This window comes from Trifolium pratense, linkage group LG6 (genome assembly GCF_020283565.1).
Source record: "Trifolium pratense cultivar HEN17-A07 linkage group LG6, ARS_RC_1.1, whole genome shotgun sequence".
NCBI lineage: Eukaryota > Viridiplantae > Streptophyta > Magnoliopsida > Fabales > Fabaceae > Trifolium > Trifolium pratense.
The window spans coordinates 43,783,052-43,795,214 of NC_060064.1; the positions used below are offsets into that span (position 1 = coordinate 43,783,052).

The window sequence follows — 12,163 nt, forward strand, 5'->3', positions numbered from 1 at the left end:
CATCTTCTTCAAACCGGAGAGTGGTTAATTGAAATTGAACGTTAAGATAACAAAGAGTTTTTGTTAATCCTCTTCAAATCGCCAGAGTTCTTCTTCCTCAATTTCATTTTTGTAATTTCGTTTGTTGGCTTTGTACATCACCATGAGTATTTGACACCCATACAAAGGAAGCTTTTTTGCAACAAAAACTCAAGAAGACGAACCACCTTTGCTACTCGACATCTTCTTTCTTTTTTGCATGATTTGTCCTTCAATCGCAGGTTTGATTCAGGAACTCTAATTTTTGCCCATTTCTTCTTTGCGTTTTTCTTCTTTGCGTGATTTCTTTCTTCTATTTTGATAATTTATTTATTTTTTGAAATCTAATATATTTTTAAATCTAATATATTAATTTTTTTAAGTGTATTAATTTTCTATTTCTATTTTCAATTTATTTTTATTTTTTTTAAAAAATATGACATGTTATTTTCCATTTTTTCTTTTTAAATGAAAATGACATTTTAATTCTACGTCATCAAAAATCGTAGTCAGCATTTGCTAAATCATCAACTACTTGACATGTCAGCCAAAAATTCACCTCAAGAACCTTTTTAAAAGTTTTGGTATTTTGCAGGGACTAAAATCAAACTTTTTTTGCAGGGGCTAAAATCAAAACAAGCCGTAATTGCAGAGACTGTTTTCATATTTAAGCCAAACAAAAATTTTTTATTAACAAACTCACCATAACTATTTTTTTTATACATTAGTTTGCATAATAGAAAATATGAATCACACATACAGGTCACGTGCCAACCCGCAAACCCGTGAATTTAAATCGCATAACCCGCAGTTTTAACGATGCAACCCACACCGACAAAAATATAAATGGACAAAAAAATTTGGTGGAGAGTGCGGGTTAAACGGGTCGACCCAGTGACCTTGGTGTATACCCTGCTCTAAGCACCGCACAGTAGAGACGTTTGAGTTTTCGAAAACATAAACTTATGCTCTCGATCAACATATGTTCCCTGTGAAAATAAAAGGAGCTATTTGAGTGTGAGAAGAAAACGTAAAGGTTCTTGAGTTATTGAGTGTGACAAGAAAATCTAAAGGTTAATTACTTCTTGCCTCTTCTTATAATCCTAAGTTCTGTATGTCAAATTTTGATGTCATAGCTTACAACTTATAAGTTCATGTGAACAAAAAATACTTGTTTGGTACACATTTTAAAAAAAAAGCTTATAGCTTATTTTTCAAACAATATTTCTTGGAGTTTATGAACTTATCTCTTATCATATGTTCTTCCAATTTTAGCATAACCATCTTATTTGAAAAAAATTACTATGAATTAAACATCTTTTTTATGTTCAACCCTAATTTTACCAAACACTTCAAAGAGTTCGTTTGAATTTGATTTATTTTTTAGATTATAAAAATAAGTTATGCAAATAGATAAACTACTATGTCATTTCATAAATTTTGACTAGTTTGACTAGCCAAAATTGTGTTTTTATAGGTTTTTTTTTTATAAACTACCTTGAAAAACTGATAATAATACATAAAATTTTATTTATTTCCATTAGCTGTTTTACATAAGCTCAAAATAAATCAATTCAAACAGGTCCAAATTTAATCGGCTAGCTTATTTGCCGTAAGGTAAAACTAGATTATAAGCTATTCGTTATAAGTTCATCCGCTATAAACCATCAGATCAGCTATCTACTATTTTTTACCAAACAAATCTTAGTGAGTTTTCTTCTTCTTTTTCTTCTAATCTTCTGTTGTTTACTTGAAAGATCATGGCAAGAAAACACGAAGGTCGTGCCGTGGGAATAGACCTTGGAACCACATACTCTTGTGTTGCAGTGTGGCAGGAGCAACACAGTAGAGTGGAGATAATCCATAATGATCAAGGAAACAGGACCACTCCTTCATTTGTTGCTTTTACCGATGATCAAAGGTTGATTGGTGATGCTGCTAAGAATCAAACTTCCGCCAACCCCGGAAACACCGTCTTTGGTAAATTTATTTATTGTTATTATTGCATTGCATTTCTATATATGTTAGTTGGACTAGTGAAATGAATGATCAGTATTTACAATCATTTTTCTTTCAGATGCTAAGAGATTAATTGGTAGGAAATTTAGTGATCCTCTTGTTCAGAAAGATATAATGTTGTGGCCATTCAAGGTCGTTGCCGGTGTAAATGACAAACCTATGATTACCCTCAAGTATAAGGGTCAAGAGAAGCAATTTTGTGCTGAGGAAATATCATCTATGATCCTTACAAAGATGCGAGAAGTTGCTGAGGCATATCTGCAGTCTCCTGTCAAGAATGCTGTTGTTACTGTGCCAGCTTACTTCAATGATGCTCAGCGAAAAGCCACTATTGATGCCGGTGCCATTGCTGGCATTAATGTCATTCGGATAATCAATGAACCTACTGCTGCTGCTATTGCTTATGGTCTTGATAAGAGAAGTGACTGTGATAGTAAACGGAATATTTTTGTCTTTGACCTTGGTGGTGGTACTTTTGATGTATCTATTCTCACTATTAAAGGTGATGTCATTGAAGTAAAAGCCATTGCTGGAAACACTCACCTAGGGGGAGAAGACTTTGATAATAGAATGGTGAACTACTTTGTAGAAGAGTTTAAAAAGAAGAATAAATTGGATATTAGTGGTAACACAAGAGCCTTAAGGAGGTTAAGAACTACTTGTGAAAGGGCAAAAAGGATACTCTCCTTTGCTTTTGTAACCACAGTTGAGGTAGAATCTTTATTTAATGGAATTGACTTCTTTTCATCAATAACTCGTGCCAAGTTTGAGGAAATTAATATGGACCTTTTCAATGAGTGTATGAGAACTGTCGAGAGTTGTCTTAGTGATTCAAAGATATACAAGAGTGATATTGATGAAGTTGTTCTTGTTGGCGGTTCGTCTAGGATTCCCAAAGTGCAGGATCTATTGCTAGAATTTTTCAAGGGGAAGGATTTGTGCAAGAGTATCAATTTGGATGAGGCTGTTGCTTATGGTGCGGCTGTTCAAGCTGCTATTTTGAGTGAAGGGTTTAAGAATGTACCAAACTTGGTGGTGCGAGATGTTACCCCATTGTCACTTGGTATTGCAGTAAATCTTGAAGATATCATGGATGTGGTGATTCCTAGAAACACTTCCGTACCTGTCAAGAAGACCAAACAATATTCTACCGGTAAAGATGGTTGCGTTGTCTCGATTAAGGTTTATGAAGGCGAGAGAGCAAGAGCCACAGACAACAATCTGCTTGGTAGGTTCAGCCTTTCTTGTCTTCCAAGTGCTCCTCGAGGCCAGCCCTTGAAAGTTTGCTTTACCATCGATGAAAATGGTACCCTAACAGTTTCTGCTAAGGAAATATCTACAGGAAATATGAACGAGATTACCATAACCAATGACAAAGAAAGGTTGTCAACATTCGAAATTAAAAAAATGATTGAAGAAGCTGAGAGATACCACGTGGAAGATAAGAAATTTTTAAGGAAGGCTGAAGTAATAAGTGCATTGGATTCTTGTATTTACAATATTAATAATGCTTTAAAGAAGAATGATGTTTATTCAATGCTCACCTCTCAAGAAAGTGCAAAGATCAACAATGCAATTATTGTTGGCATGAATTTGCTTGATAAGAATAACCAACAGAAAGAAATTGATGTTCTTGAGGGTCATCTGAAGCTGCTGGATAGCATATTTGAAAACCTTAAAGCCAAGACCGGCTAGTTTTATTTTTCTTTATTTAGATTTCAAGTGATGTCTTTCTTTTGTGCGCGCTGAAATGCAAACCTTTAGTTTGGTTATCTAAGTATTATTCTTTTTTTGACAATCATCTAAGTAGTATTCTAGTTTATGGTAAATTTTGCATTGAACTTAATACTTAAATTGTTCCTGTTTCTAGTTTAGCAGTATCTTTGCAACCTTGCTTCGAGATCCCTCTCCTGATCTTGTGCTCTTTTTAATATTTTTTTGTTCTTAAGTTGAGTGAGTAATCTTTGTGCTTCGAGTTGATATGTAGTTGAAACTGTAGTAGAGCTTGACATCTTAAGAATTAAATTCACTTCATCATGTTTATATGCATAATAAGAAAATACATCAAAATACATCGAGTTGAAGTGAAGTTATAATTATTCATGTTAATCTAATTCAATGCATGATCATGAGCAATACCTTTTCCCATATTTTGACATGATGAATACTTTGTTTGTTTAGACACTTGATTACAGGACAGTGAAAATTGGTTTTCATTATAAAGCCATGTATGCTTTGCTTGCATTCTTCTCTTTCAGTCAAGAAAGACAAAGTAATTTGAGAATCTCTTAACCATTACTTAATAATGTTCTGCTCTTGTAGACAGAAACTGCTCTTTTGATCTGCTGGTTCATCCTAATTTTATCAGAAAGTTCGGTAGTGTAATTCTCTTCACATTTCAAAATAAAGTCTTCAAACACGTTCAAGAATTGTAAAGGGAGTATTAAATTTAACCATTTGCTTCATACATTGAGTTTGATGAAAGTGAAGTAATAAATCTTTAATCTATTTTTCTGAAGGAGCTGGAGAGCATGTTGGTACACATTAAATCCAAAAGTGGCTGGCTAGTTTGTTTTTCTTTATTTAGATTTTAATGATCTCTTGATTTTGTAAGTTCTCAAACCTTTAGACTCGAGTTCGTTTGAATAGATGTTTTGAGGTAAAGTAACTTTTTAAATCTAAATTTCTTCGTTTAAATAATTAATTTGGAGAATTTTTAAAATGATAATTTTTTTGAAATAATTTGTTCAAATTAAATTTAAGCAATTTTAAATGACACCTAAAAGTTAGAAATTCGAATTTCCTTCTTCCCATATGTTTCAAAATTTTCAAATTGACTCTTCTAAATATTTTTAAAATTGCATATTGACCCTGATTTATTTTCTTCATAAATTGCAAACTGACCCCAAATAAATTTCAAATTGATCCTTTAATTTTTTTTAAAATTGCAAATTGGTCCCTATTTTTAAAATTTTAAATTTGACCCAAATTTTTTTAAATTTATAAAAGTGACCAACAAATGTTTACAATGAAATTTTTCCCTATTTTTTCAATTTTTTTTTAATGGAATTCAAATGTAAAGAATCCCCAATATCTTGTTGTATCATATCATCTATCATCGTTTAATTTAATTAATTAAAAATTAAAAGAAGGAAAACATAAAAAATAGTTTGACCAATCTAAAGCTTTTTTTATTTTATTTTTCACCACCAGTTTAATCTGGTTCGAGGTCAGTTCTGATATCAAGTAATTTCAACTCCCTCCCGATCACAGTTGCGGAGAATCGAATCGCAATTTTCCTTACCAAGTTCAGCGTTAATCATCTCACCACTGAACCAACTTGACGATTGGTTGACCAATCTAAATTTCACATTACAATATTTTACTTTCAAAAAATTGTGGGTCCCACCTAAGAGACCATTGACCACACACCAAATAGACAAATTCAAACCAAAATCAAACGGTCAAGTATTTTCAAAAACATCTCCCACTCTTAACTCTCACTTCTCATCAATCTCAATCATCAATTTCAACATCGTTTTCATAAACCTGTCTCAAAAATCGAATCTTTGTTCCATTTTCTTCATCAATCAATCAATGGCTTCTGCTACTCCAAAAACCCCCAACAAAATCTCCAACAATTACAACCCAATTTCAGTTTCCAAGGTGAGGGTCATAGTTAGGGTAAGACCCTTCCTTCCTCATGAAATCACACCAAGAAATGGTGGTGACCCAGTTTCTTGTATCTCCCTTTTGGATCAAGATTTTCAATCTCGTGATGAAGTAGCGGTTTATCTCAAAGACCCACATACCAGGTTTCAAAAAGTTCAATTTTTTATTATTACTGTGAATGATTATGAAGTATTTGAATTTTGGGTTTGATGATTATGGTTTTTAATTTTGTTTCCTTGTTTGATTTTAGTCGTAATGAGTGTTACCAATTGGACTCATTCTTTGATCAAGAGGACAATAATGTGGGTCAGATATTTCATACTGAAGTAAACCCTATGATTCCTGCTATCTTCAATGGCTGTAATGCTACTGTGTTTGCTTATGGTGCTACTGGAAGTGGAAAGACATACACTATGCAGGTGAGAGTTTGATCTATATATGTGAATTAGTTTAATTTTTTTTGTGAAATTTTGTTGTATTTTTATATGTTCCTGATAATATTTTTTGATTTAGCTCCTAGTAGAGAGTAACAATTATGCTGTTATTTGAGTGTGATCTATATATGTGAATTAGTTTAATTTTTGGGGGATTTTTTTGTTTTTGTTTTTAGTACTTTTCTTTTTTAGCTCCTAGAGAGTAACAATTATGTGATTAGGCGAGGGATTAGAAAAGTGAGTGATTCCGCGGTTATTTTTCTCAAGTTTGCGGTATTTGGTTGTAAATGTGAGTTTAGAGTTTAGAGGGTGGTGAGGAATAGTACTCTTTTTCATGTTTAACCATGACATAGGTTATGGTTATTCTTTATGAATCTGTACCTTGTGAGAGAGTTTTAGAGGTAAATGATCCATTTTTGCAGTTAGTGTATGTTATATGATAGGGAATTATGTCATCATTCATAAATTGAATCGTATATAGTGCAATAAAGGTTGAGCTGTTGGAGTTGAATACGGGTAATGCACATAAAATTTGTGTAATTGAGGGAAGTCATAGTGGAGGGGGTGGGGGGATAAATTGCGTTGCTGTCATAGACTTCTGGTTTTATGGTAAAGGATTGGTGAGGGAGGCAATAGATCGACCGATCGAAGAAGAAGATTCAGACTGTGAAGGCTCGTGTATGGCGTTAGTTCCTTTGGTTAGGCACAATTTGGTTCTGCATAATTTGGTTCAGCTCATTTGGTAACAGGTTGTACAAACTTCTATGGTATTAATGCCATCGTTAAATGAAGATTACCACAATTTTGTTGGAATTTGGGAGGAGTAATTTATCTAGTATATTTCTTAATTGCTATTGCAAGGATGCTATCTCAAGGTTCCGGAAGGAACAACTTCAATACATGTAGCTTTTGATGTTTAGACTAAATCCTAATCTTGTATATTAGTGATGTAGTAGTTCTGGGGTGTAATTGGTGTTTTGTCTTCTTCTAGAGTCTTCTTGGTTCTACTGATCCACTCTAGAATTCTTGAAATTGGTAGTACTAACTAGTTAATTTTTAGGCATGTGTTTAATTTTTTAGTAGTTTCTTACTTTTTTGTGTTGTGTAGTTGAAGTAACCGATGGTTGGTGTTGCAGGGAACTGAAGAACAACCTGGCTTGATGCCACTGGCAATGTCCACTATCCTGTCTATTTGTCAAAACACTGGCAGCACGACACATATTTCATACTATGAGGTCTACATGGACCGATGTTACGATCTCTTAGAAGTAAAAGCGAATGAGATTTCAGTTTTGGATGACAAAGACGGTCAAATTCACCTCAGGGGACTATCTCAAGTTCCAGTACACACAATGTCTGAATTTCAAGAGATTTTCTCCAGTGGTGTTCAGAGACGCAAAACTGCACACACCGGCCTCAACGATGTATCTAGTAGAAGTCATGGAGTGCTTGTGATATCTGTAGTATCGACTCCTCTTGATGGAAGTGGAAGTCCTGTATGTGGAAAGCTGAATCTCATAGACTTGGCAGGTTACCGTCCTCTCAATTGGGGGAATGGGTTTGATGTATTGCAAGCAACAGAAGGATGTAATGCGTTTAAAGTTGATGCAGGTAATGAAGACAACAGAAGGAGCTGCAATGAAGGGATTCGTCTTCAAGAGAGTGCTAAGATAAATCAATCCTTGTTTGCGCTGTCAAATGTGATATACGCGTTGAACAACAGCAAACCAAGAATTCCCTATAGAGAGAGCAAATTGACCCGTATATTACAGGACTCTCTAGGGGGAGCGAGTCGTGCACTGATGGTTGCTTGCCTGGTAAAGCTAGAGATTTTATCAATCTTTTCTTCTCCTTTTATGTTGGTCCACCGGATAGACGGTCATTTATAAGTTGTAGATTACTTGTTCAACCATTGAAGTGACCAAGAGAATTGTATTTTAGATAAATTCATCTATTAATTATGATTAGTGTAGAGATTTCTGTTATTCCTCCCGTATTAGACTAGATATCTGAAATGTGAACAAATGTGGATAGAATAACACATATCTAGGTCCAATAACAGAAGTAGTATATACTCTGATTTCATATCTTAGAATATGGACTTAAGGCCTGATTCAATTGCATCAAAACAGCTTAGAAAGCGATGGCTGCTTAAGCATTACTTCATGTCATATCTCTAGACGATATGAGACTAATAACAATTAGATTCAGTGGTTAATTATACCCCTTTTTTTTATTTATTTCAGAATCCAGGAGAATACCAGGAATCTGTTCATACCGTTAGTTTGGCTGCTCGATCAAGGCACATATCTAATTTTGTAACCTCAGCTCATAAACTAGAGACGCCAAAAGTTAAAGTTGACATGGAAGCCAAATTGAGAGCTTGGCTAGAATCAAAAGGCAAGACAAATAGCTCACAACAAAAACTTGGACCGTTTAATTCCCCACATGTGAAAAAAACTCCTGGTTCCATCATTACATCTGCTAAGAGATCGGTTAATTTCAATACTTCAGTGAAGGAGGCAAGAACTTCCACCAACAAAGATGCTAAACAAACTGCTGAAAGGTCACTAGTAGTGTTCCTATACTTGCATATAAAATTATGGATTATGATTATGGCATTGACTGTTACTGATATTTGTCTTAATGTGTAAGCAGGAACTTATCTGTTTCTTTTAGAAATTTACTAGATGGTGAAGTTGCTTTTGGTTCTTGGAAGGAGGTAAGTGAGTGTCACAAATATCGAAAAAGACAGGCATTGTCAAAAGTACTAAGGAAGTAGGAACAGTTTTTGTCTTCATGAATATTAAATCTTTCATGCATTGTCAATAGTTGCATTTTTCTTGAATATAATAACATTTAATATTTATTGCTACACAGGACAATGATAAGAGAGAGATTGAGCATGAGACCAATAATGTTGCATGTGAACCTTACAATAACCTAACTGGTAAGTCACTACTTTGTGTGATTCCTGCACTTCACATTTATTCGACATTATAATGCAAATGGATTCCTTGCAGTTGAAATATCACATTGAATTAACTGTTGTCGGTTCAAGTTGCTTTGAAAACTCAATGTAATGAGCTTAGAATATGAATTACTGATCTTCATCCAACATTTTCGAATTACTGATTGCGGTGAATGTGTAGTACTGTTATTGCAGACAATTCGGATCACAATATGACACAAAACTTTTAGATATTTTGTATGTCACGTGGATTAATAATCGGTAGAATCTAATCTTATCGCGCTATCTAAAGCTTTAAGCACGTTTTTGTATGCAGATGAAACATTAAGCAAAGTTGCGAACTTGCAAATTACAAATGAGAGTAACGAGGCAACAGTACTACAAAGTCCATTAAGAAAAGCCCTCTCTCCCATCAACATCAATGGTAATCAAAAGCATCATGAGGCTTCGCATTTGACACAAACACCTTTCTCTGCTACTTGCTCCACTAAAAAAGTATTGCTGAAAAATTCCACTCCACTTGAAAAATTCAGTGCACAAAGTTCCACATTGAAGGTACTGCTAGTTGTTTTGATTCCACTAGCAAAATGTACTTTGTGAGCCTCATTTCTCACGATAACTTTTTTCATTATGCAGAACTGCTTAGTTCAAGAATACATCGATTTGTTAAATAATGCAAGCAGGTAAAGTAAACAACTCACCCTTGTATTTTGCATAATTTGTAAAGCACAATTAGTGAACTTTGTTTCAATGTGCCGTAACATTTTGTTCAAATTTTAAATGCAGAGAGGAACTACTCGAGTTAAAGGTACATGCACAGTTGCTTGCCACATAAATGTCTAATATGAATAGTCTCTTTATCTGACAGTTTTCCTTTATTCATTATTGTACCATTCTTTAGGGTCAATTTTGTTCTGAGAAAACTTTTTTTTTTGTTTCACTTTTAATTACAAAATAACCACGTGCATGTTTGAATTGACGATGAGATTGACTGAATCACGACGAACTACATCAACTTTTGCAAAAGCTACACTTTCAAGCTTCAACAAAATCAAGATATTTCCAAACTCACCTCTCATCCAAACACACACCAAATTATTTTCACTATGTTTCTTGTTTTCAGATATCTCGTGCACCAATCTTTGAAAACAGGAAGCATTGTGAAAATATTGTGGCGACTTTGTAATTATAAGTAAAAATTAGGAAATGAAAGTACAAAATGTTTTCTCAAATCAAAATATGCCATAATTTTTCTTCATTTTCTAATATTTGGGATTATAATAATTTTATTCCTTCAGGGCATAGGAGGGAAAATGGCAGAATACATAATAGAACTCAGAGAAGAAAGTCCACTAAAATCGGTTAGTATAACGATCTCATTCATAACTCGTAAGAGATAGATACAATTAATTAATTCATCATGATGCTTTTTGTTTTTGGTATTTTGCAGTTAAGTGATTTGGAGAAGATTGGTCTCTCTTTGAAGCAGGTATACTATACTATACTATACTATACTATACTATACTATACTATACTATACTATACTATACTATACTATACTATACTATACTATACTATACTATACTATACTATACTATACTATACTATACTATACTATACTATACTATACTATACTATACTATACTATACTATACTATACTATACTATACTATACTATACTATACTATACTATACTATACTATACTATACTATACTATACTATACTATACTATACTATACTATACTATACTATACTATACTATACTATACTATACTATACTATACTATACTATACTATACAAGCATAATAACTTAAATTTAGTTTACTTCTTAAAATGTGAACAAAATTCTAACTTGAACCACTTTATGGCAGGCTCATAACTTGTTTACTAAGGCTGCAAAGAAACTCTTTGAAGATAAAGCAGAAGATTCAATAATCAATTGATTTTCCATTGTTAAATAGTTGTTACATTGTGTGTGATTTAGATTCTTAAATAGTTTCTTATGCTTTTCAATTTAGTATTTGTAGCATTGTTGCCACTAGCAACATATTTCAGCTTGTTGTGTGTGTATTAATATTCTCCTAACAAGACAAGGCACAAATCATTTTACTATGCATTAACAAAAAAGTGTGATTCTTTCTTTCAATATAGTATCAATTATTTTACTCCTTGTCTCTTTGTTAGCATTATTCATGATAAATTGGCAATGACTTTATAGTTATTATTCCAATGAAATAACTGTTTGTTCAGTTGACAATGATGCAGGAGTCGGGGATTAAACCCAGGACATTCCACTTATTTACCTTAAAGGTGAAATTTCTAAGCACTAGACTACATAACTAAAAATGAAGCACAGACACATACCGGACACAATACGAACACTGATAATAATTTTAAAAAATAACATAATTCAATGTAATCATAAGTGTCAGTATTATGTCGGTATCGAACACTAACGTGTATCCAATAGGAAAACACGTCTAATATAAGAAGTATCCTGATATAAGAAGTGTCCGTGCTTCAATAATCAATAGCTAAAAAGGAAACATGGAATTTCTATACACCTTCCATCACCACTATGATTTCATTGTCAATTGGACTATTTATCATTGTCATCAATCTAAGTATAGGGAACAAGTTTTTCTTGCCAACCATGCCACCATAAGTCATAACCCATGATGCTTGATGATGCTGGTGCATTCAATTCCAACCAATGGAGGAAGGGTCAAAGATACATTAAGTATTTTCACAATTTACAAAAAAAATTAAGAAAAATAACTCTTTTAATATTTTAAGCCAAGAAATTTACTCATACAAATGGAGGGGAAGTGATTCTCCACGTAGTTGTTTGTCAACACATGTAGACCATCAATTGCCATCCATTGCTGTCCTTTTCAAACGAAGGATTAATCATTGCACATTTCAATGTGCAGTTATTTTCCCTCTTTTTTCTTTTCTGGTTGATAAGAAGTGTGCACTTTATATTGAAAAAAGAAGGTATAGAAAGAGTTTGCACAATTTAGCATTTTTTTAAATAAAAAAATTTA

The 12,163-nt window shown here is 33.2% G+C and overlaps 2 protein-coding genes across 3 annotated transcripts; both read left to right on the top strand.

Moving 5' to 3' along the window:
• Positions 1-1,778: 1,778 nt before the first annotated feature.
• Positions 1,779-3,776, top strand: LOC123888011 (heat shock cognate 70 kDa protein-like). Its single transcript, XM_045936940.1, has 2 exons — positions 1,779-1,998; positions 2,096-3,776. The coding sequence occupies exons 1-2, from the start codon at positions 1,779-1,781 to the stop codon at positions 3,730-3,732; spliced, it is 1,857 nt and encodes a 618-aa protein (XP_045792896.1). The 3' UTR covers positions 3,733-3,776.
• Positions 3,777-5,495: 1,719 nt separating this feature from the next.
• Positions 5,496-11,285, top strand: LOC123888012 (kinesin-like protein KIN-10B). 2 transcript variants are annotated; one of them, XM_045936942.1, is made up of 13 exons: positions 5,506-5,852; positions 5,960-6,128; positions 7,280-7,673; positions 7,755-7,960; positions 8,390-8,709; positions 8,802-8,865; positions 9,024-9,093; positions 9,431-9,669; positions 9,751-9,797; positions 9,901-9,922; positions 10,413-10,475; positions 10,565-10,603; positions 10,988-11,282. In XM_045936942.1, exons 1-13 carry the CDS (start codon positions 5,635-5,637, stop codon positions 11,057-11,059), a joined length of 1,923 nt encoding a protein of 640 aa, XP_045792898.1. In that variant the 5' UTR covers positions 5,506-5,634; the 3' UTR covers positions 11,060-11,282. The 2 variants fall into 2 exon arrangements, with proteins under 2 accessions (XP_045792897.1, XP_045792898.1); XM_045936941.1 differs by having other exon boundaries at positions 5,496-5,852; positions 7,280-7,960; positions 10,988-11,285.
• Positions 11,286-12,163: the final 878 nt, after the last annotated feature.

Coding starts and splice junctions, on each gene's coding strand:
- LOC123888011 (XM_045936940.1), top strand. CDS start 1,779: ATGGCAAGAAAACACGAAGGTCGTGCCGTGGGAATAGACCTTGGAACC. Junction 1,999..2,095: donor CCCCGGAAACACCGTCTTTG/GTAAATTTATTT, acceptor TTTTTCTTTCAG/ATGCTAAGAGATTAATTGGT.
- LOC123888012 (XM_045936941.1), top strand. CDS start 5,635: ATGGCTTCTGCTACTCCAAAAACCCCCAACAAAATCTCCAACAATTAC. Junction 8,866..9,023: donor CTTTTGGTTCTTGGAAGGAG/GTAAGTGAGTGT, acceptor ATTGCTACACAG/GACAATGATAAGAGAGAGAT. Junction 9,798..9,900: donor TTGTTAAATAATGCAAGCAG/GTAAAGTAAACA, acceptor TTTTAAATGCAG/AGAGGAACTACTCGAGTTAA.